The following is a 24,273-nucleotide window of genomic DNA, read 5'->3' on the forward strand; positions in this document are numbered from 1 at the left end:
ATTTTTCTGTTTCAGTCCTTTGGACCCTTCTGAATTTTAGTATCATTTCCAGTATCTGATTTCCTTTTGAAAAAGAAAAAAGAAATAGACTTCCTTATTTCAGATCAGAATTATCTCTAATATCCTCTGAAATGGCTGATACTGGACCATTTCCGACATTCAATATCCAAAAATGCACACGCCTAGAACGTAGCTAGTGAAATGGTCCTAGTGAGCTGGTCACTAGTAATGGTATAGCCTGAATTTAAACTACGGGCCAAACTACACATTACTTTAAACACATAGTTTGGTGGGGTGTGCTTGTTGTTACTGACATAAATAGCAGGCGGGGGCAGAACAAACAGAAATGGCACTGTGTCATGGGATGGGGAGCTCTATTTCTTTCTTCCCACTGTGGTCCCAATCCCCATCAGTCCTTTTCCTCAGTGTCTGCCTGTACAGAAAAGGAACTGAACAAATAATCATTAACAATCTTTACAATGGTCCTTTAAAAAAACCACCAATAATGTCTATGTCTGCAACAATATGCAATAATGTATAACAATGAAAAAAATACAGCAAAGAAAGGCAGAAATCTCTTTGTTCTGAATACTTAAAACATTCCAAAACCAAGCTGAGGGTTATGTGAACAATAGTTCCTGCTTTTACTTTTTTTAACTTCTTCTTTGAAACTAACAAGAGTCTATAACCAAGTTTTGTCTTTTACCAATGAAAACAGGATTACGCCGTGACCCATTTGTGCTGGCCTTATCAAACAAAATCAGTCACGCCACATTTTGAGAGAGATCCTGCTGAACTAACATCTGCAAACACTAGAATGATAACACTTCCCTGGGACTTTTTATGCTGAAAAAAATCTTTCATATAGTGTTTATGTTTAAGGGAAACGAGGAGGCAAAATAACTGGAATTTATAACAGCACTCTATTACAACATTGCTGAATGAAATACAGTCCATGCCTCTTCAACCTCCAAACGCTGGCCTAAACTCATGAGAGCCAATCCACAGTATCCCCTCGTTTCTGTCCCCTGCTGCCTCTTGTGCCTTCAGCTCCCTCCCAAAACATCTGTGGGGTGCCACTGTGCTCTGCCTTCACGGCCCTTGTTAAAGCCCATCCCAGCTTTTCACCTAAATCCTCAGTCCTCACCTTCAACCAAAGCCAAGTACATGTCAGAGTATCAGTTCATATTCCTCATCACCTGTTACCCTTGCCTCTTCTTTTCCTTCCCCTCATTCTGTTTCCCCCACTTTTGAAATTCAAAAGTGGCTCCCTGGGGACAGGGCCTGGGGTCTGTGGTTTCCTGCTTACGTTAACTTGTAAAATACCATGTACATTGACAGTCCTATACAAAAGTACAAAATTTATTTGTTTGTTTGATTGATTGAGTGATCGATTGATTGATCGATTCCTATACTGCCCTTCCAAAAATGGCTCAGGGCGGTTTACAAGGGATGACAATCAAGGCATTTCTGCCAGCAACAGGTTGCACAGACTGAGGGAATGCAGCAGATCCTGAAGCTGTACAGCAAGCAGGAGCGTGGGACTGGCTCTCTGGGATCACTCAGTTCACACGACCAGGGGAACTCTGGCCTGTAGAGTTTGTATCCCAGCTTAAATAGCCAGCAGTCCCCTCCTCTGCTGGCTGCCCTCATGCAACTGGGAATAAGGAATTGGTGCCTGAATTCTGTTCTAACCTAACTCTCCCAGCCCTACATTTCACCTTCTTCCTGCCGATCAATGCCCTATTCTGTTCACCAACAAAACACAGACAGTTTCAAATCTGACATGACACAGTTCCACTTGTGGAGCCTGAAATGCCTACGGTGTGATATTCCTGTTGCTGTGGGATACAATCCTCAGAAAGATGTTAGAAATGCATTTGCCTCTGAAGAAGAGCATAGCTCAAAAAGCCTCAGGCAGGATATATTTATTTTTACATTTATATCCCACTCTTCCTCCAAGGAGCCCAGAGTGGTGTACATGGTTATGTCTATCCTCACAACAAGCCTGAGGTAGGTTAGGCTGAGAGAGAAGTGACTGGCCAAGAGTCACCCAGTGAGTTTCATGGCTGAACAAGGATCTGAACTTGAGTCTCCCCAATCCTAGTCCAACACGCTAACCGCTACACCACCCTTTCATTAATCTATCCAGCAGATTTGGGATTTCCCCATCGCCCTTTTCCTTAAGATTCAGTTGGCCAACTGAGCTCAGAATCTGTCTCACAACCAATATGGCCAGCACAAAGCAGAGTGTGGTCATTTCTTAAGACTTCCTTTGTTTTCTTACAATAGATTTAGCTGAGTTTTAAATATACACACAGCTGGCATTCTCCAAACATTCCACGTGTGCACACAACCATAACTATATGTGACCGGCTGATTTAATATCAGGCAGGAATACTTATATATGGCAAGCAAGTAAGAATGGATTAAATTCACTTCCTAAATCAAGAGTTAACCAAAAGGAAAAACAATCCAAATCAAAATAGCCTCTATTTATTTTCAAAGGAGAGAATTTAGAACACATGCTAGATGTCTTACGGGACAAGCTGGCCTTTTTCCTTTAGTTTTTGGAGGCATGCACGCTCAAAGTTGCTTTGATCACATTTTTACCATGTCGGAACCAGAAATATTTGCCCATTGCACCAACTTTTAAAGTGAGTTGAAGAGCAGGAGTTTTTAGCACTTATTCATTCAGTCCCTGCTGTATCCCAATGGCTCAGAGCAGGATATATCAAATCTAAACTTATCTCAAGGTCATGTCACACTACACATTTTCTTCGTGCAAAATACTTCCACAATAGTTAGCATAGTATCGCATACTGGTTAAAGCATTAGATTAGATGGAGTAGGGAACCCAAGGTTCAAATCCCCATTCAGCTATAAATTCACTGAATAACCTTGAGGATGGGGCCTTAGTCGGTAGTAGAACATCCACTTGGATGCAGATACTCCCTGGTTCAAACCCTGGCAGCATCTCCAGGTAGGGCTGGAAGAGACTCCTGCCTAAAACTTTGGAGAGCTGCCTCCAGTCAGGATAGACAATACTGAGCTAGATGGAACAATGGTCTGACTCGGTATAAGGCAGCTTCCTATGTCCCAGTACCTCCCAGCCTAACTTACCTCACAAGGTTATTGCAAGGATAAAATGAAGTGAGGAGAACTTGTTCACCACCTGGAGCTCCTTGGATAATAATGCTGGCATATGTGGGGAGCCAGAATGCAGAGCGTAGCACACGTATCTGGTGGGCCACTGTGGGAAACAGGATGCTGGACTGGACAGACCTTGGGAGTGATCCAGCATAGCTGTCCTTTCGTGCACTGGCTTATGTGCTGGGGAGCTGCAGCTACTTAGTATAATGAAAGAGGGAGAAGCAGGCAGCTGGTCAGATTTCCAGATTCAACTGCACAGTTGAACCTGCTCTGTAGGAATTTGCAAAACGACCCTCATTTTCCTTAACAAGAATTTATTCATAGCTTTGCTCTAAATCACCCAGCCGGCATCATAGCTAAGGCAGGATTTGATGTCAAGTCTCTTTTGTCCAAGCCCAGAACACTATCCACAACATAATTACTATTTAGTTCTAATTTTCCACTGCACATTTGCAGAGGGGAAGACGTTAAGGCCACTAGACCCAGAAAAGTGGTCAGCAGCTATGATAGATAATCTAGAATACAGAATATTCATAACTTGTTTCTAGCTAAAAGCTCCAGACCAGAATGTACCTGGGAATTATCCTGGGAGGAGCAAGGGAATCCTAGGAAACTTGAAGGCAGGATAGCCTGTGCGTCTTCCTTATATCTCTCTCCTTGGTGTTGCTGGGATGATAAGGTTGACTGGGACACAGCTGAACTGTTAATTTCCCAGGAGCCTGACTGTGCCCAAGGACTGCTGGTTGTTTGCTTCTGACCTAGAAAGCTGTACGTTATTACTCTAAGCTTTATTTTGAATTTCCAGTAAGTCATTAACTGTTATATCACACTGATTAATCACACAATGCTTTCAGTTTTAATAGCTTCTCTGTTTTTGTTCAGAGGCCAAGCCAACACATTTGCCTCCAAAGCCTCCAAACAAAGGATCAATTAAGGTTGTATGAACTCTGGCTATATCTTCACATCTATTATCAAGTTCCTTTACATAAACACAAGCATTCAACATCAACAACACACACATTTGGCATGCACTCACCGCCTTGGGTGTTCTGACTGAGGATTTGAGAGCGTAGGTCTTTGGAGCTAATTCCCAGGTATTCCCCAATTTCCTCTATGCTGTAAGGCTCAGGGTGAAACACCTCCTCAACAACTGTCAGCATTTCCTCCAAGCTTAGCTTCAGCTTGACCTGCACATCCTGAAGCTTTGCCATGGCTTTCCAGTCTAGGCCTCTGGATTTTGCTAAAAGCTGCAATAATAAACAACGCATGCATCTTTGGACGGGAAATTGATACAAAACATTTCCTTTGACAAACGAAAACCTTAAAAACTGTTTTTATTTATGAGAAACACTTAGAAGTGCCTCAAGAACTGCCTAGCTCTGGGGTTCTCAACCTATCCTAACAAGTGTACCCTTTCCATCGCAAACCTTCAGCACAGGTACCCGTAGAGATTGACTGGCTGATTGAGTGGCGTGTGTGTGCGTGCACATATATACCGAACCAGCTTCTGGAGCCGTGCATGCTCCCAACCTCCAGACGGGTGTCAGTTAAAAGCTAAGTCGGAGGAGAGGGAAGTGATAGTGTGGGAAGTGAGTGCAGGATTCAACAGTGTTTCCTCCTACCTTGGAACTATGCTGGATAAAAGTGCTGGGTAGGATGATGCCATCGGAACTTCTGTCATCTCCCACACGAGAAGCCTCCCCTCCTCTGACCTAGCTTTTAGCTCAGAAGCATACAGGAGGGAAAAGCACCACGCCAACAAATAGGCAGGAAGGAAATGGGAATGGTGCAGTAGTGGTTTGTTAAAGAGTAGATCCTGCCATGTTTCGAGTAGAACTCTTCTTGGAGGAGTGGTTTACAAAGCTGCTTAATATTCTGCTTTGTAAACCACTTCCCCTGAAGAAGAGTTCTACTCAAAACATGGCAGGATCTACTCTTTAACAAACTGCTACTGAACCGCCCCTTTTTCCTTCCTAGCTTTTAACTCACGCATGACTGGAAATCAAATACATGCACAGCTTCTAAAGCTGGGTAGAATGCTTATCCTACCCAGCTGCAAACGTGAGAACACCCCTAAGGTATTTCACAGCATACAACTGAGGAAGAATGAATGGTAGAAGGTCTCCCAATCATGAGAAAGGACATAAACATACACCAAGAGGAACTCTGGAAAAGGCCATGATTGGCATTTAATTTCTAACCTGGGAAGAACTTTACGCCTGCCTGGAAGCTAAATCCTATGGCCTGGGTCTCAGACTCAGTGGGGTTAACAGTGGTTATTCAGTGGCAATGAAAGATTGTACAAGGTTGAAGCATTTTCTGGCACTGAAAACAAGTTGTGGAGCTAAGTCTTGGTGAGCCCTGGGTCATATTAAATCCTGGCTGTGGTCCAGCGTCTGCTAGGCCTAAGTGGTGGCTGTGGTTACTTTCCCTAAAGACAAGGGTGCAAAAATATTGTCAGTGACGAAACCTTTCACTGAAAATGTCCTCAGGGACCTTTGTTTGTTTGTTTCAGGTTTTTTAATTATGACTTTTTCTTAAGGAGAAACATATTCTCAACCACAACTGTGTCTAAATTGAGAAGCTTTTGTCAGGGCAAGTTTTAATAGGAGGCTCATGTCTTTCTCAAGCGAAGCATGTGGTCTGCTCCTAGTCCTAGATTACACTGATAAAGTGTGTTCAGCTCCACTTTCAAGTAGCCTGACTGTGCCGTCACACTTCATATATCCAGTCATATGTCACAGTGGCATTCAAAAGCTGTCAGTGCAGCCTAGCGGAAATAAAAGGGAGGCCATGTAAGAAAGTGCAGAAAAGCTACAGACGGGAGGATTTCTATGCAATCTATTCCTTACACATTAGGAGCGAAGAGGGGGAAAAACAAGTGGATTACTTGTGAGTTTCTAAAAAGGGACAGTTCCTTTATATCATTCGTTGGCTTTCAAAATGTGTTCCAGGGAATTGTGGGGCTCTTTAAAGCCAATTAAGGGTTCATCAGTGCTAAAACCAGCATCAATAGAGAAGCTTCCCGAAAGTACGTCTTGTTCAAATCTACCCATCCACTCCGGCAACGCACAACCATTCGAGTGTGTTGGGTATGTTCTAAGGTACATTCTTGGTTTGTGCAGGCCAACGGTAAAGCCTTCAGGAGTTTGTCTTATAGTCATCTTATAGTAGCTCTATGTGGGGCTGCCTTTGTACATAGTCTGGAAACTTCAGTTAGTTCAAAATGCAGCAGCCAGATTGGTCTCTGGGGCAACCCAGAGAGACCATATTATGCCTGTTTTGAAACAGTTGCGCTGGCTGCCGATATGTTTCCGGGCAAAATACAAAGTGCTGATTATTACCTTTTAAGCCCTGAACGGCTTAGGTCTGAGTTATCTAAGAGAGCGCCTTCTTCTACATGATTCCCACCGCACGTTAAGGTCATCTGAGGAGGTCCGTCTCTAGTTGCCACCGGTTCATCTGGTAGCGACGCAGAGGCAGGCCTTCTCTGTAGCTGCTCCTGGGCTGTGAAACGCACTCCCAGCAGAAATTTGTAATTTGAAATCATTACTGTCCTTCAGGAGAGCCCTTAAAACCTATCTGTTTGGCCTGGCCTTCTAGGGTTTTAAATGATTAACAGTTTTAAATTGTTTTAAATTGTTGCCCTGATTTCCAGGGTTTTTAGCTGTTTAATTGGTTTAATTGTGTTTTAATAGTTTGATTTTAATTGTTAACTTGTTTTAATTGTTTTTATCATGCTGTAAATCACCCTGAACCATTTTGGAAGGGCAGTATAGAAATCAAATCAAATCAAATCAAATAAATAAATAAATAGAGAGCCTGAGACGCCCAACTTTGGAAGGGGTTTACATTTGGAAATAGAGAGTTTGGAGGATTCAAATTTGTAACACAAGTGAATGCTTTTTTAAATGACTTCTGAAGCTCTGGGGTTCATATTGAAGTGGAAGGGGCTTTGAAATTTTCATCAAACTGCTCTGAACACCACGCAAACCTTGGGTGTGTGAATTATACTCTGCAAATACAATGAAGATATTAAAATCTTAAAGAATGCATTACACATTTTGTTCTTTGTTCTACTTATTATTGACTCAGCATAGGACTATGATTATACAACTTTATGGTTATATTTGCATTATATTATTTATTCCTGTTTTATATAATAAATAGTTCTTCTTGTTTAAGTACTCTTGTTATTATTTTGCATACAGTGGTAAGGCCCAATAGTCTGATCTATGAACCAGATGAACTCTTAAACTTAATGCATACACTCATAATCCTCTGCAACGCACAAGAGCTTTCTGACAGATGTGCAGGGATTTCTTGAAATTCTTGACAGTAAAGGTTATTTTAAAATTGATGCTCTCGGGGTTCCCCCCACCCCCATGACTTTTACCTCTTTCGTTTCCTTATTTTTAAAATATTTTTTAAAATGAACTACTTTTGGTGCCATCTAGTGACTTTCCAAGGCTTATTACTTTTCTTAAAGTTAAAAAAAAGTATAATCACATCATAGATCATTTGATCATTTGCAGCCATGCAAATCAAGAGACATGTTTAGACATTTGGCCACACATATTTAGACATTCATTTATGCTAAAACCTTCAAGTGAACCTATATGCTACTCTTGTTGAGTGGAAGAGCAATTCACTTATGCCTTCCAACTACCCGTATTTGATTCCTCTATCCCCAGTGGTCTTTACTAAGACACAGTACACCACTTCCTTGCTAAACATTTTAAAGAGTTTAGCACGCTATTCAATTTTTTCCTCTGCAATATATCTGAAAGTTTCTAGTGATCTTAATGACAACTCACACAGAAAACAGATGACAGAGGCAGTGTTTCACAGTGGTTAGAGTGTCAGACAAGAACCTGGAAGACCTGGATTCAAATCCCCACTGAGTCCTGGAAGCCATTGGGCCAGGTCTCACAATCCTTATCTGCGTAGGAGGAGAGACAAGGCTGGGTTCAGGAGATCTGCGGGCTTCTGAATGATGATTGTGAGAATTCTACAATCAAGGTAGGAGGATGGGGAAATGATCATCTGCAAGCTGGGTACAGAGGCGGGCGGCAGCAGCGAGCAAAGAACTTGTATCCAGTTCTAGAGTAAGGGTAGAAGAGGGCAAGCACTCCCCATGCCTCCTAGCCCACAGATGATCCGTTTCCCCTCCTCCTACCCTGCTTGTAGAACCCTCACAATTGCCAACACGGAGCATGCACAGCTCCTGGCTGCTGCTCCTACCCTGAAGAGGATTGTGAGAACAGCCCCACTGCATGACCTTAGGCCTGCCTCTGTCTCTCAGCCTAACCTATCTCATAGGTTTGTGGCAATGTTCAAATGTGGGAGGGAGGAGGAAATCCATCGATGCCATCCTGAGAACCCAAGGGAAGGGTTGATGTTAAAAAAATAATAGTTACAGCAAATTAGTAATATAATGCCTTCTCGTGTTTGAAAAACCTGGGGGTTCAGCATTCTAAGTTGTTATAATGAGGTTCATAGGCACCAGCATAATAATTGCATAATGGGGAGGAGAGCTTGTGCTGGCGAGCAGGAATTGTCCCCCTTGCTAAGCCAGGCCCACTCTGGTTTGCATATGGATGGACGACTGCATGTAAGCACTATCTAAGGGGAAGGTGCACTGGCTACGTCAAAGCCATCACACCCTCCTGTCCTTCTCCCATCCAAGGAGACCCCAGTAATTCTCCCAGCAGCCCACCTTGCCTGAAGCTGGTGCTACTAAATGCCAGGCCCATAAATGGAAAATCCACAGCCATCCAGGAGATTATTCTGGATGAGCACACAGACTTGGCACAGAGAGCCAGCGTGGTGTAGTGGCTAGAGTGCCGGACTAGGACCAAGGAGACCCAAGTCCAAATCCCCATTCAGCCATGATACTAGCTGGGTGACTCTGGGCCAGTCACTTCTCTCTCAGCCTAACCTACCTCACAGGGTTGTTGTGAGGAGAAACCTAAGTATGTAGTACACCGCTCTGGGCTCCTTGGAGGAAGAGCGGGATATAAAATGTTTAAAAAAAAAATTACAGAGACCTGATTGGATAAGGGGGGTGATGTAAATCTCTCCCAGTTATGCCCACCGGGTTTCCGGGTGCAGCATCAGCCAAGGCAGGGTGGGCGGGGAGGTGGGATTGCCCTGGTTCATCGGGAGACCATCCCCCTCACCACGTGCACGGTCCGCCTTTCTGGTCAGTTCGAGTGCCTGCATGTAGTGATTGGATCATGAGACAAAGTTGGGATTCTGTTGGTATACCCCACTGTCTAACAGTTTCCCTGCCCGAGCTGCTAGAGGTGGTCTCGGATGAGGCGTTGAGGACCCCACAGCTGTTAGTTTTGGGGGACTTTAACATCCATGCTGATGCCGCCTTGTCTGGTGCAGCTCAGGACTTCATGTCCTCCATGATGACCATGGGCTTGCCTCAATTGATTTCTGGTCCCACACATGTGGCAGGCCATACACTTGATTTGGTTTTTGGGTCAATGGTGGACAGTGGTGCTCCGTGGATAGTCCAGGAGGCCTCAACACAGTTATCATGGACGGATCACTATCTGGTGAAGATTGAACTGAGGGTGGACCCACAACACCTCTGCAGGGGTGGGGGACCAGTTGGGATGGTCCGCCCCCGGAGGCTTATGGATCCTGATGGATTCCTGACAGCTCTGGGGGAGTTTCCTGCTGAGAGAGTGGACAATCCTGTTGACACCCTGGTCTCACTTTGGTATGGGGAGATGGGTCAAGCGATTGACACAGACGCGCCTAGGCACCCTCTCCCAACCCACCAAGCCCAAGCGACTCCCTGGTATACAGGTGAGTTGAGGACAATGAAGCAGGCTGGTAGACAGCTTAAGCGTCGTTAGACGCACCGCTGCAACCCTACTTGGAGAAGTCGGACCTGACTTCAGTCACTCATGCGTTGGTAACATCGAGATTGGACTACTGCAGTGCACTCGACATGGGGCTGCCCTTGAAGACTGTTTGGAAGCTTCAGCTGGTTCAGAATGCTGCTGTAAGGATGCTCATGGGTGCTAGTCGCTTCACGAGTATTACATCCATCCTGTGTCAGCTTCATTGGCTACCGGTCTGCTTCTGGGCTAGATTCAAGGTGCTGGTATTGATCTTTAAAGCCCTACATGGCTTGGGGCCGGGGTACCTGTCAGACCATATGAATCTATCAAGGCCCTCTGCTCATCATCTCTGGCCCTGCTCATGACTCCACCACTAACAGAGATCCAGTTGGCGGGGACTAGAGACAGGGCCTTTTCTGTTGTGGCCCCTTGGCTTTGGAACACCCTCCCTGAAGAGCTTCACCATGCTCCCTCCCCCCGTGTTTTTAAACGCGCCTTTTTAAGGAGGTGTTTTAATGCGCCATTATTATTTTTTGTTCTATCTGGTAGGTTCTTTTGCTTTTTATAATTTTCAGTTTTAATTTGAACCTAATGATTGTGGTTTTTAATCTGACAACTTTCTTCTTCTTTTTTCTTTTCTTGTTTAATTTAGTTAATTTTATTACTTTTATTGTATCTTGTGCCTATCTTATTGTTGAGCCACCCCGAGCAGTAGCGCACTGGAGGAGCAGGGTATAAATATTTTAAATAAATACATAAATTCATAAATAAATATTATTAATTCAATTTCTATACTGCCCTTCCAAAAATGGCTCAGGGCGGTTTACAAAGAGAAATAATAAATAAATAAGATGGATGCTTTCAGATATTGCCCTTAGGGGACCACAGCTCAGTGGTAAGGCATTTGCTTGCATGCAGAAGGTCCCATCCCTGGCAGCATCACCAGGTAGGGCTAGGAAAGACTGCTGCCTGAAACCTTGAGAGCTACTGCCAGTCAGTGTAAATACTGAGCTAGATGGTCTGACAGTTGAAGGCAGCCTCCTACATTCCTATGTTTCATCTGCAGCCTTAAAATAAAGAGGCAATAAGAGAGGGGAAATGTAAGCCCTTCAGCTCAGAAAGTTCAAGATGTAGATTTTGTTTTGTTTCGGGAAATGGGCAAAATGCTCCTATTACACTGCTGTTGGTAACAGTGACTCTAAAGCAAGGAATTTCCTGGCAGTTAATCATCAAATGGCTGAAAGAGCTACAGCCTCTTCCACATAGTTCACAGTTGCCAAGATATACTCTCCTCACTGTGTCAACCAAACAGACGAGCCAATCACACTAGAGACCAGTTAAAGGAAAGGGAAATGGGAACCACATTCATAGGATGCATGCCATTCAGTTTCATGCCAGTCTAGATGTTCTTCTGGTTTACCCCAAAGAATTCCGGAATTTGGTGTGCAAACAATGTAGGGATGTGCAAACCATTTTGGCGTTGAAACAAAATGCCCTCTAAATAAAGGGCCTGTTTCAATCTCAGGACAAAACAACCCCATTTCGATCAAACCTCTGCTAACTGAGCCAAGAGACACCTTTTAAAGTGGTGATTCTCTTATATTTAGCAGGGGGAGAGCAACTGGCCCTATCCAGCCCCAGTTCAGCATCCCTCCAATGGCTGTTGCTGGTATCTGCCTTGTGTTTCTTTTAGATTGCGAGCCCTTTGGGGACAGGGGACCATTTTATTTATGTATTTTTCTTTGTAAACCACTTTGTGAACTTTGGTGAAGAGTGGTATATAAATATTGGTCATCGTAGTAGAAATGTTGCGAGCACCATTTTGGAGGCCTGTTTCCCCGCTTGCTGATTAGTTTTCCTGCACTGACTTGCGACTGGCTTGCAATCTCCTGGCTTCTTGGTTGGCTTATCATACAAATCAAATGTTGTCATGGGCAACTGTGCCCACATTGGGGGGAAGGAGGGGGGAGCCCAAAAGGAGGGAATTTCAAAATGTATTCAAAGTAAATGGGAGGCAGAAAGAGCCTTATAGTGTGCCTCTCTTGAAGAGGATATATCAAGAGAGGAGGGAAGGTTTGATTTTGTGGTTTTCTTTTTTCAGCGCTGAGTATAATATGTTGTGCTATTGCTGCTATCACTATCTGATTCTGCTGGATCTCAGATTGACAAAGGCAGAACTTGGGTTTGGTTTGTTTCTGCATTGCAAGGTGTATTCAGTCAAAATGTGCCTGAGGTTGCTCTGGTTGAGCTTATGGCTATGCTTGCTCCTAAGGGTGCTGCTGTGGCAGCTGTTGCAATGCTAGAAAGAAATGTAAGGAGTCACAATTGTGTGTGAGAGAGCAACTTGTGTCAATAATGTTACTGTAGCACAGGCACTGTGGCTGGCAGTGAATTCTGGGTCAGTGATTCTTTTTTGGCCATTTTTGGACAGTGTTTGAAATGCATGTTCTGTGTTGGGAGGGACAGATTCCCTTTTACTGTGTGCGTCTGCAGTGTTTTTTCAAGGCAGCATTGCAAAATGCAATGCAAATTGTGTGCATTCTGTGAGTACAGCTTGTTCTGGCCATAGGGAACAATGGGGAAATTCAAAGCACCCCATGGTTCCCCATGGGTAGCCCCCTAGGGTCACCAAAGTGGGTTGTGTGGTAGGGCATAATGAGTACTATCTACCGACCAACCCACAAAAGAAATGGGCAAGCAGGCAATTTTTAACAATTTTCTAAGCTTTCCCCCAAAGGTTTTAACCCCCAAAAGGTTAAAAAAAGTTTCATTTTTTGCCCTTGCCCATGGTACCCAGGGGTTTCTTGGGGAGAGCGAATAACTTTTAAACCACTATAAACCTGTAGTATAGATACTCTCACTATAAACTTGCACTCTGAATAAATTACAGAAATGTGCAGAGATTTGTTAAATCTGCACAACGTATCCTAGTTCCAAAGTCCAGGTTTTTCAAAGAGCTGTCAGGTGCAGCAGGCTACCAGGAAGGACGTGCACAGAAAGAAGGAAGGAAGCAGAGCTTGTGGTGAGATGGCAATGGAATCAGGAAGCGCCATCCCTTGGGGGGTGCAGGGCGAAGGGACCTGCCCCCTGCATCTGACGTATGATGCAGCAGGGGGAGTGGCCTTGCTCTGAAATGGGGCTGTGCACCCCGTTTCAGAGCAAATGCCAGCCAGCGCCGCAAGTGCAACGAGGCCTGGAGCTGCTCTCCCTGCCAAGGAGAGCAGCTCCCAGCCACTCTGAAAGCACAGCACTGGCTGGTATTTGCTCTGAAACCAGGCGGGGTCGGGGGTCGGCTCATTTCAGAGCGAAGCTGCGCCCCCGGCATCAGATGCCGGGGCCGCGGGGCCTGCCTCTCCCCCTTCCCCAGGCAAGCATACATGTTGGCGGTGGACCTGTGAAGCGGGTATGATTTGTAACGATGCCTCCCCAGCCCCATTTTTTCCTAAAATGTATATCTGCATATGATATAAGCACCATGAACTGATGCTATAATTGGCGGGCGGGGGGAGACTTGTTACTTCGAAAAAAATACTGTAAATGATTTCCCATAAGAGCAAACAAAAAACAAAAAACCACCCCAAAACATCTGAAATAAAGTAGATAACGAACAACATAGCACACCACTCCCCCTTCCATGAGCGAAGACAGGCATAAAAGAAGAGAAAACATCACCCTGCTAGATTCCCAGAAAGAGCAGCATTTGACTCTCTTCCCCTCATGTCTCCACTCAAGGAAGAATACACGTCAGAAGAGAAGCAGGATGCTGCCAGCGTTTCACTCTCTTGCCAGTTTGCTCAAAGCCTTGCCCATGTATAGGCAGCCTTTAGGGTTCATGAGCAGGCCTTGAAACACTGTAAGCGGGAACCTCTGGAGGAACGCTTTGAAGCGTCTCACACACAGAAGCATGTGGCGCTTCTCAGACTGCAAAAACCCTGAAGGTCACTCTGGGTGTTAAGTATAATGTTTATAACTTGCAAGCTCACTCAACAACCAGCTGCGTGCAAAAGTATCTTTGGGGGAATCAGTTCTGATAAGATTTAGTCATCCCATCCCTGCATATAACATGTCATGATTTGAATCAAAGGTTGAGAGGAAAGCTGCCGCACTTCCCGGGGCTCACCAGGTAAACAAAAACCAACCATCAATAAAAGAAAAACAAATACAGGGGTTTTGAAGCACTATTTTAGAGCAAATTCAGACGACGTCTGGGTCCCAGAGCATGGTCTAAGAGCACACGATACAGCCACCTTGCTGAAGCTAAGCTGATCCTGGTGTGGTAAGTCAATGGGAGAGCCATGTATGCCTTGGGATGGGGCTGTAGCTCAGTGGTAGAGCATCTGCTTTGCAGAAGGCCCCAAGTTCAATCCCTGACATCTCTAGGTCAGGCTGGGAAAGACTCCTGCCTGAAACCTTGGTGAAGCCACTACCAGTCAGTGTAGATAATACTGGAACTAGATGGACCAATGGTTTGACTCGATAAAAGGCAGCTTCCTATGTTTCTACATATGGCTGGCACAAACTGCTGGTTCTGGTAGGCATGTGCTCCTGGTGCAAGCCACAATTTTGGCTCATTTGTGATATGTGGATCTGGAAATGTCAGGTTCCCAAGCAGCACTTCTCTCCACCTGACTTCAAATCTTGGTTAGAGATACCAGGTGGCAGAAGAGAAGTGCTGCTCAAGAACCAGAAGTGTGCGCTTTTACCAGAATCAGTGGTTTGTGCCAGCCATACTTGCAGCAGCTTGTCCAAACCCACATAAACACTATTTTATGCATGTCAACATCTGGAGTTATTATACCATATTTACCCGAATAGAAGATGACTCTGAATTTAAGATGACCCCTTTAAAAATGGAGGTTAAATACAGCAAGAGGACTCTGAATTTAAGATGACCCCCCTCAATTTCTGACAGCAAATAACTTGGGGGGGGGTGTCTAGTCTTGCATTCAGGTAAATACAGCATTTATTATAGTGAACACATGCTCATTAAAACATCTTGTCTCCTTTGATATTACTGGGCCGAGATGCTGCTCTTATTAAATGAGAACAGACTTGCGAAAGAGAATTCATATTTTGCCGTGCAAGCCTCTTCAACTACTATGCTGCCCAAATGGAAACACACACATTAAGGGCTGAATTCCATCCTTCTCTTTTATCCGTCATGTATATATGGCCTGAGTCCAGACCCTGAAGAGATAAACATGCCCTTTGAGGCAGCACCTGACCTGGTGTTAAAATAAAGCAACAACTGGTAGGAGTGAAAGGAGTTGTAGCAAGCACATATTTGGATGATGGTTTCATTAGAGCTTGATGAAAGCCATGCTGTACCTTTGTGGCCAGACGACACTCCATCACCCTAATATTGAAATGAGAAGTCGCTGCCTTATTCATTTCAACACAACTGTTTGCAATAACAAACACCACTCCTCTTGGAAGCTTCACATCAGTTGCCCTCAGAGGACTGAACTCTATCAGCTTGGCCTATGGAAAGAAAAATGAACGGTTAAGGGTAATTTCGACTGGTAGCCAGCAATGCATTTAAAGTCAATAAATCAAATGCCATTCATCTCTGGACACGGTCTTTCTCCTTCTCAGGGGACACTCAGTTTATCAGGGGAAAATAATACAAATGTGAGAAAAGGCTATGGAAAAGGCTGAATATTTAATGTCTGGTTAATAATATGATCAAAAATCATCTTTTTTTGGAAGGTTGACACATTCTGAAATGTTTTTCTACCATATGTCAAGCATTTAAGAGTGATATGATCTTGTAATGTCTTGAATTTCTATTGTATTTGTATATGTATTTTATTTTAAATAATAAAATTATTTTTAAGAAGTGGGGGGAAAGGCTCTTTAAGCCCCCAGCAACGAAAGTTACTCCTAAAATCTAAATCATTTGCCTTGAAGCTGCATTATAAGAATTTATCTATCAGTATGATCACAGGATTTTGTAGAGTCAATCCCAAGAAGTAATTTTCTTGCACAGACAACTGAATCAGGGATGGCCCAGTGGTATGTCTGGGCTCTGAGGCAGTTTTTGATCACCTTGGCAGCTCTACTAAATCTTAATCAAGGTGTGGTGAAGAAACCTTTGGCCACAGAAAGAGAGAGAAAAAAGTTCTCTGGCTGTAATAAAGACGGGGGCATACCTCAGTGGTAGCACAGATGCTTAGGAGGCAGAGGATTCCAGGATCAATCTCTGGCATTCCAGGTAGGGCTGGAAAAAAGTCCTCCCTGAAGCCCTGAAGAGTTGCTGCCAGTCCAAATAGACAATACTGAGCTAGATGGACCAATGCTCTGACTCAGCAGATGGTAGCTTTGTAAAGCTACTCCACACCATTTCTCTGCTTTGATCATCTGCTCCGTAGTGCCTGTGTGCATTCATACCTCTCCTAGAGTTCAGCCGTAGCTGAAAGTTCATCCCTGGCTCTTCCATGTATGTTTCATTCACCACTGCAATCATCCCAAACCATTCTTATGCTTAACATAACTTGTCCGTTCACACTCAGACAGTACATACAGTTCCTTTCTCTGCAAGGAAGCAGATGGACTGGTCCATGCCGCCTCCTTCCGTGCCAATGTAACGTTCGCTCTTAGTACAAAGTTCAGCCAGTTCCACCTGTGGAAACACAGAGTTCAATGCACAAAGAAAGAAGAAGGGATGTTCCCTCAGACATTCTTTTACAACTGAACTGACGTGTGTGTGTGTGTGTGTGTGTGTGTGTGTGTGTGTGTGTGTGTGTGTGTGAGAGAGAGAGAGAGAGAGAGAGAGAGAGAGAATGAATATGCCTCTACGATCATTATGGTTTCCCACACATTCCAAACCAACTGACTAAGCTTCTGATATCACATAGCTCCATCTCTACACTGGTATCAGACAACCCATTCTCTGGACTGCTTTTCCCTGCTCCCACCGCCAATGTTTGCCAGGATTCCTCTGCCTCCAGCAAACTCATGAAGACCAATGATTTTCAGAGTCTTCTACGAGTAAAATGTGCTCTCTTTCTGCTTTGCTTAACTGGGGGCTGAGATGGGGCTACGGACAGCTGTACCAAAATCTAGACTGGGAGGGTGTGTTATCCACTGCACAGGCCCCAAGGCCTGTGGCTTAAGCCGGGACTGGAACCCGAAGTGCTGCAAAGAGAAGACACTGCTCTACTGACTTGGCACACAGATGAAGCCAGATGTTAGACATGGTCGATGCAGAGGTTTCATACCTGTCTGCCAATTGAAGGGGCAATAGGGTCACCCATAGTACTTTCTGCACCTGAAGAGGGCTCTCAATCTATAGTGGTTCATGAGGCTAGATCCTAGCTTCAGAACCTGAGGTTTCTGGTTCAAGCTTTAGAGTCCTGGACCCCACCACTGATCACATCTCCTACTGTACATCCACATGCAGTTTCCTGTTCTCCTAATCTGGCACTCTAGAACTCCCAGGGCATATGAAAAACCCCATGTGGCACTTCCACTTACATGAGGATTGCAAGAGTCCCTCTGAGTCTTGCTACTCTTGTCTTGCAACAGCAAGCACGAATTGTCCCCTTTTCTAAGCAGCATTTGCATCTGGATGGGTGACTACAGGCGAGCACTGTCTGCTGTAAGATATTCCCCTTAGGGAATAGGACCGTAGCTCAGTGGTAGAGCATTTGCTTTGCATGCAGAAGTTCCCAGGTTCAGTCCCAGGCATCTTCAGGTAAGGCTGGGAAAAACTCCTGCCTGAATCTTTGGAGAGCTGCTGCCAGCCAGTGTAGACAATACTGAGCTATGCAGATCTGACTCAGTATAAGCCAGCTTCCTATGCTCCTGATGTCACGGTGCATCTTTGATCCTCTTGCAAGTGTGGCAGCTGACTGAGTGCCATGCCTTCTGGCTCTGCTGCTCTGATGTCATGGCCTGTGATGTCAGACAAAGCCTAGGCTCTACAGCTGGTTGCTTTGAGGCACTGGGGAAACCTTTGCTTTTGACAGTCCATGGATGACATTTGGCTAAAGAGCCCTGGTAAGATGCGTTTCCATGAACACCTTACTTGGAGCCACATGGTTAAGCAGTCTTCAGGTCTTTGGCCAGAAAGCTTCCCTAGCTGGCAGATATACCAGAGGTCACAATGGCATCCATTAAGGGAAATTTCAGGCAAAACGATTCATATATGGGTTGGTAAGGCTGGGTGACGGGGAGAATTCTTCTAGGCTTTCTAAGCATTCATTCCTCTAGGTGTAAGGCAACTGGAGCACAAGCACCACAGGGGAAAAAGCAAAGGAGAGAGAAGGGAAGGTTGCACATTTTCGGATTCCCCACCCCCGCCTCCTAAAAGGGTTACATCATCACACGGCTTGAAGCAAGATAACCACCTAAGAAGTAACATTAACCAGCACACAGCTGCAAGATAAAACCAGTAACTCATTGCATTTGGAAGGGAAGAATGTGGGCATGCCTGCCCACTTGTTCAGTTTCCATAAAGGCACTGGAAACAGACAAAGCTGTAAAATGTGAGTCTCAGAGCTCCTTAATCAGGGCGAATGGCCTGCAAATGCAGTGAAAACTGATAGACTGGACTCGCAGTGCTCCTTAAAGCCATGTAAATTCCCCCATAAACTTCAAGTTGAGAGGACAGAGCTGTCAAAAAAGGATTAACAAACTTGAAAATGTGCACAGAGTTTGATGTGAATAAGCCTTCCAGGAGACTTTGAGCTGCAATTGGAGGCCCACTACTGGTGGTCCAGATTAAACATATGTTTTTAATTCAAAGACAAAAGGTGACTGTTCTTCCTTGAATGCACTTTGGTGGTAACTCAAAATGCTGATGGTGAATTACATGGTTCTAATCCTTTTTTCAGTAACTGGAGAATGCTGGCACATTTATACGGCATGCAACATCAAGATTTCTCCTCTGCTCCATATCTACATATATTTTAAAGCGAATACTAGAAGGACAACAATATTTTTAGTTACTTCAGTTTTTAAAAATGGATTATCCCCTCCTCTTTCAATCTTAATTGAACTGAGGGGGACTTGCTTCCAAGTTAGAACATACAGGATCATACTCTACTTATAGAGCAAATACTTAACAACTGGTTAAGCATGGCAGTCTTTGCCCCTTAGTTGGTATGAGGTGAGAATGAACATTGGTGTAAAATTTGCTGATGTCTGGTGAATGTATTTTTCACCAGGAACCATTTTACTCAGCCCAAAAGCTATTCAGTTTCAGTTACACAGTCACTTATTATATTGGACTAAATAAACACGCACATGTCCAGTTTTAAGAGCCAACCAAGACAGTAGAACAGTTCACACAACCATAAACTGAGTAGGAGACGAGTCCTACCCAACTTCGGGAGCTGGGCATTCTCCCATTTTGCAATCATAAAATGATAAAAACAAGGTAGGAGGCGGGGAGCTTGACTGTAAAGCCACAGCTGTGCAGGATGAGCGTGCCCTACCCAAATTCTGTCCCCAGCTTCTGAACAAGGTAGGCAGAGAAATCGCTCTACCCAGCAGCGGCTTGACAAACACTCAAGCTCCCTGCCTCCTCCCTTGTTTTTCTCCAACACACAGTCACCAAACGGAAGCGCACTCAGCTCCCAAAACTGGGTCGTGCTAGTCTCCTATCCACAGTTTATGCCCTATGATGTTAAATGTGTATTCTGGTCGTGCAGTATGTTTTTGGTCCTTTGCTTTTTTGTTACTTAAATAATCGCTGGGGGTGATCAGGAACGAGACCACAGCATACTGCATCACAGTCCCAACAAAGTTGAGCCCCCAGAGTTGCTAATAGCCTGGGCGGGAAAAATGTAACATTAATCATTACTGGATTTCCTTTTAAATCTTGATTACGAATATTTCTTCTGATCAACTGGCATTGTAGTTTATTTGAATTGTTGTTTGCTACTGTCCTGCGGCGGTGGTTTTGGATCTATCCGATTTATTATTAGAGAGTAATTGAATTGTTATCTAATATTGTTATCATATATATTTTGAAGAGTTTATGGATTTGTTTGGGCAAAATAATGTCATACTTCCCAATTGCCTACAGATACAAAATTTTGCATACACAATCCTGCCACTGAAATTAACTTTTTACACTGGCATATGCTGGATGAAAGATTTAATTGGCGGGGGGCGGCGGGCAGAAGGCCGAAAATAAAGATAATATTTTAACAACTTCTTCTCAATGGATGCTTAACACTTAGTAATCAGATCAATAATTCAAAAACCACTTTATGCCCCAAAGAAGCAGGAGTTATTTCTCAGATTCAAATATACTATATATGGTAATTATTCAATAAAATTAATAGTGTTTGAAGTTAGAATCCTACAAATTTAAAAAACTTTCTTTTACTTCCCTTTTGCAAGCACATTACAATAATAACCACAATAAATTGTGGCTGGGGGTGATGGGAGTTGTAATACAACAACTGGAGTGCCTAAGGTTGCCTAGCATAACACAACAGAACACTATAGTGTGGAGATTGTGTATATTAGAAAGAACTTGTAAAGAAATAGGTAGTATTCAGAGACTAACTGAAAAGATTCAAAGATTGTTTAATATAGCATCAGTTTTTGTGGGTAACAACTTCAGTTAATCTCTGAGTGCTACCTGTTTCTTTACTTCATAACAGAATACTGTATATATTAGAAGTTTGCAATGCTAGAGTGTGGGAGCACACAAAACTGAAAGAAAACATAAAACAACAACACAGAGAATGGAGCAGGATACTGAAGTTAAATCCTGCAGGCTTTGGGATCTTCCTCAGAGGATTTAGTCAATATGTTCTTGTTCAGCCACATTCCACATAGCACTCAAAATATAGTGAAAAGCGCTTGCTGGGGTGGGGTCAGGTGGGAAGAGAATAGTAATTTCCTAGAAGCTCAATTTAGCGGTCTGAAGGCTGAGAAACCATGACCCAGCCGCCGCCACACACCATCATGGAAGCACTTGCTGGGGCAATCCCATCTGCCGGAAGTTACTTTCACATAGTCCCTGTGTAAAAATCACATCATCTGGAAATCCCTTCAAATTGGGCTGTTTGTTCAAGCAGCAGACCATGCCTTCTCCTAAGTGGCCTCTCTGGGGCTTTCCAAGCACAATTTTCACCATGTGGTGCTGGCAACCACAAAACGATAAACCCAACAGCTGTGCCAGATTATCACTATCATTGTCTGAGAGGAATACTCTGAGGTAAGGTCGTGGTTTGATACATTTCTGTGGGATTTGACACATTCCCTTTTTTCCATGTGGAAACCACCTACAGCGCATTATGCTTGCACATGTTTTTAAACCACACTTTTATCACACTTCTTATTCCTGGTTCTATATGCAGCTGTTATCAGAAGCAAATTGGCATATCACCACATTTTTTTAAAAATCACCACACGTGAAGAATGTGCTCTGTCAGCAGGCAACAAGACAATCCATAACCGGTTTGGCATATGGCAGGCATGGTGATATCTGAAGTAAAGCTACGAGGTCCTCTTGTTATCAACTTGTTTCTCGTTTTCTGTAACGTCTCTTGCCACAGCTCACTACCTCCCATCATCCTAGGCTTCCTGGATAATTCTTCTCAACAGACTCTGTTAGATCCTTCAGAAGTTGCAGCAGATGTTCCCTCAAAGATTAACTGTCATGGGGATGAGTGCAAACAACAAACACATTTTCCCCACTTTTCTCATACAAACAGAAACAGCACAAATCATCCCTTATATAGCTCACTTCAAACTTACCACCTCAGAATAGAATCACACACTCACACACACACACACACACACACACACACACACACACACAGGCACTCCTAACAGCTTTTGTCTCTCTCCACATCTCTTTTAATCACCTTCAGCAGCATCACAAGGACATTTCAGCTTCTTGTTTATTGAGAGTTCCATTCTCTAACATCAACAAGCTTATGCTAATTAAGAGTTTCTTTGCAGATTATCCAAACAATGGAAGGCACATAACACAGTTTCACTGCTGAATCTCAGCAGGCCTGATCCTGGAAGCTGCCTGGATGGGAGATCACAAGGGATGCCAGCTGCTCTCAGCAGTGAGGTACGGTAAACCAATTAACCAGGAACAAAATATTATGGACTGTCCAAGCAAGGACCGAACTCTGTGGCTCCCCAAACTCCGCTTAACTCCTGTTGTAAATGGAATCCGGACATTCATAACAGTTGCAACTACTCACGTCACAGCATATGGCAGCATAGGAGCCAAAGATGTTTATCATTGGTGGGTTATACAAGAGATTGTGTTTAGTTTTGTTATGTTTATAAAATGAAATCACATTTAATCAGAAGATACCTAATTAGAATAAGCAAAACAACATTATCAAGAACAGCACTAGTGTCTGCAAGGATGCCTATTTTTATGGATTAAAAAAAGACATTACACACACACACGCACCACATATTGTCTCAGGCATTACAAAACTGAATTGGGGTATCTGCAGTCTTGAAGACAGTGCTGATTCAAACAAGATGGGGCATTCTCACTACCCTGTACTAATTCTATCCCCTTAACCTGCCCCTTTTGTAAATTCAGTGCTTTAATTGGACAAATTATCCACTCTAAAATCGACTTCCTCCTCTCCTCACATCTTCTCCAGTCCTTTACCTCTAGAACCCTCTCACACGTACCCCAGTCACATAGGAGTCATATGACTGTGGAGCGAGCCCTTGCAACTGTAGTGGAACTGTGCACAGGGTTGATTGTGTGAGTGTTCCTCACCCAATCAGGGAGCTCCCTTCAGGAAAGCTAATACTTTAAGGAGATCAGGAGGAATGACGCTTACACCCTGCCATGCTAGTATTGCATTCTTAAAACATGGACACTTTCAAACAAGCAGTTCTCTCTCATGTGTTCTTATTTCCTTATTTTTTCTCATTTGCATTCTGAGTGAACAGTCCTGACAGGATGGATCAGCTCACTGTATCTCCACAACCTGCAATTAGCTCATTTCCCACAAGCTCACCTACTGTTAACCAAGACCCAAGACAAATCCAGATATGTCATTGGACAAACATTGTACAGGACTTGTAGTCAATCCTGGTTTGACTACATGTCAATATAATGTGTGTACCTATAAAAATATGAGTGTTTGAAGTAATGGATTTTATTCACTTACTACTACTGCATCTATGAGAGGCCTTTAGGAGAGGCTGGTTCACCTACTGAAGTGCAAGCTCAAATCAGTGGTTTAGAAGTACCCATTTTGTCTGCATCACTGTAGTAATCCAAACTGCCTTACAACATCATTTTAACAATATCATACATGAAAGATCCAATCTTCTGATCTCGCATGCATCTTTAAAGAATTGCATTCATGAAAACCTACACCCCTTAAAAGAGTATAATAATTAATGAGTGGGGAAACAGGCAAACATTTGTTAGCAAAACAAATGAATATCACTTGATATTTTCTTGGAAGACTAAACACTTTGTGCACAGAAACATGATTTCTGTGTGGTTTGTGGTTAATGTAAGCCAAATGGAAAATCTACACAAATACCAGTGATTGAGCACATTCACATGGAAGTGTGGAGAATTTGCACAATGATCTCATGAACAGAGAACGTTGCAGATTGCCCAGTCAACATGCATAGTCTCCAAGGGAAGTTGGAGTATGTGCACAAATGGTCAATGTCAAATGGGCATTATGTATACTTGTGTGTACAAAGCATATTCACTAGCTGGGAATTAGACCCACAAGGGGATGATAGGGTTTGTTTTAATTGAACGTTTGGATTTTCCGGAAAGGACTAATCTGAAATTCAAGAGCAACCCAAGACAGTGGGATTTAATAACTGTGAACTAAATTACATAATACAATTAATTGTAATTATACCATTAATTCAGCCTTGTTATGACCAGTCCAAATAATTACAATGTTAATCAGAATTTAAAAATATGAACATGATCTTAAGCTTTCAATAAAAACGATACCAATATTTGAATTTTTTGTTGGTCGGAGTATTTTGTTTAAAATTCTGATTTCTTTCCTATTGGTTAGCATTTCTGAAGGAAACTCCTATATTTGGAAGGCTTACAAACCTTTAAACTTGTTACCCATCAACATCCCTCTAATTCTTTCATCATGTAACAACTGACAAATTAAAGAACTCTATATGCAAAGCAGAACAGAAGAAGGGAAGACTTTTGGAGCTATCTAGCTTACCACTCCAGTTAATGATGTTGCAAGGTTGACTTCAACCATGACTGCCAAATGTATCTTCCCTTCTTAACACACCTCAATTGCAACCT

The 24,273-nt window shown here is 43.4% G+C and overlaps 1 protein-coding gene across 3 annotated transcripts in view; it reads right to left on the reverse strand.

Moving 5' to 3' along the window:
- The window catches only part of GALK2 (galactokinase 2), a 65,160-nt gene that overhangs the window by 17,143 nt on the left and 23,744 nt on the right, over positions 1 to 24,273 (reverse strand). For all 3 annotated transcript variants that reach the window (XM_053273044.1, XM_053273043.1, XM_053273045.1), the window contains 3 exons: positions 16,540 to 16,638; positions 15,345 to 15,497; positions 4,190 to 4,400 (listed from right to left, as the gene is read on the reverse strand). In XM_053273044.1, the coding sequence (XP_053129019.1) occupies positions 4,190 to 4,400; positions 15,345 to 15,497; positions 16,540 to 16,638 (463 nt within the window). The remainder of the gene's footprint in view (positions 1 to 4,189; positions 4,401 to 15,344; positions 15,498 to 16,539; positions 16,639 to 24,273) is intronic.

Source organism: Hemicordylus capensis, chromosome 10, assembly GCF_027244095.1.
Source record: "Hemicordylus capensis ecotype Gifberg chromosome 10, rHemCap1.1.pri, whole genome shotgun sequence".
NCBI lineage: Eukaryota > Metazoa > Chordata > Lepidosauria > Squamata > Cordylidae > Hemicordylus > Hemicordylus capensis.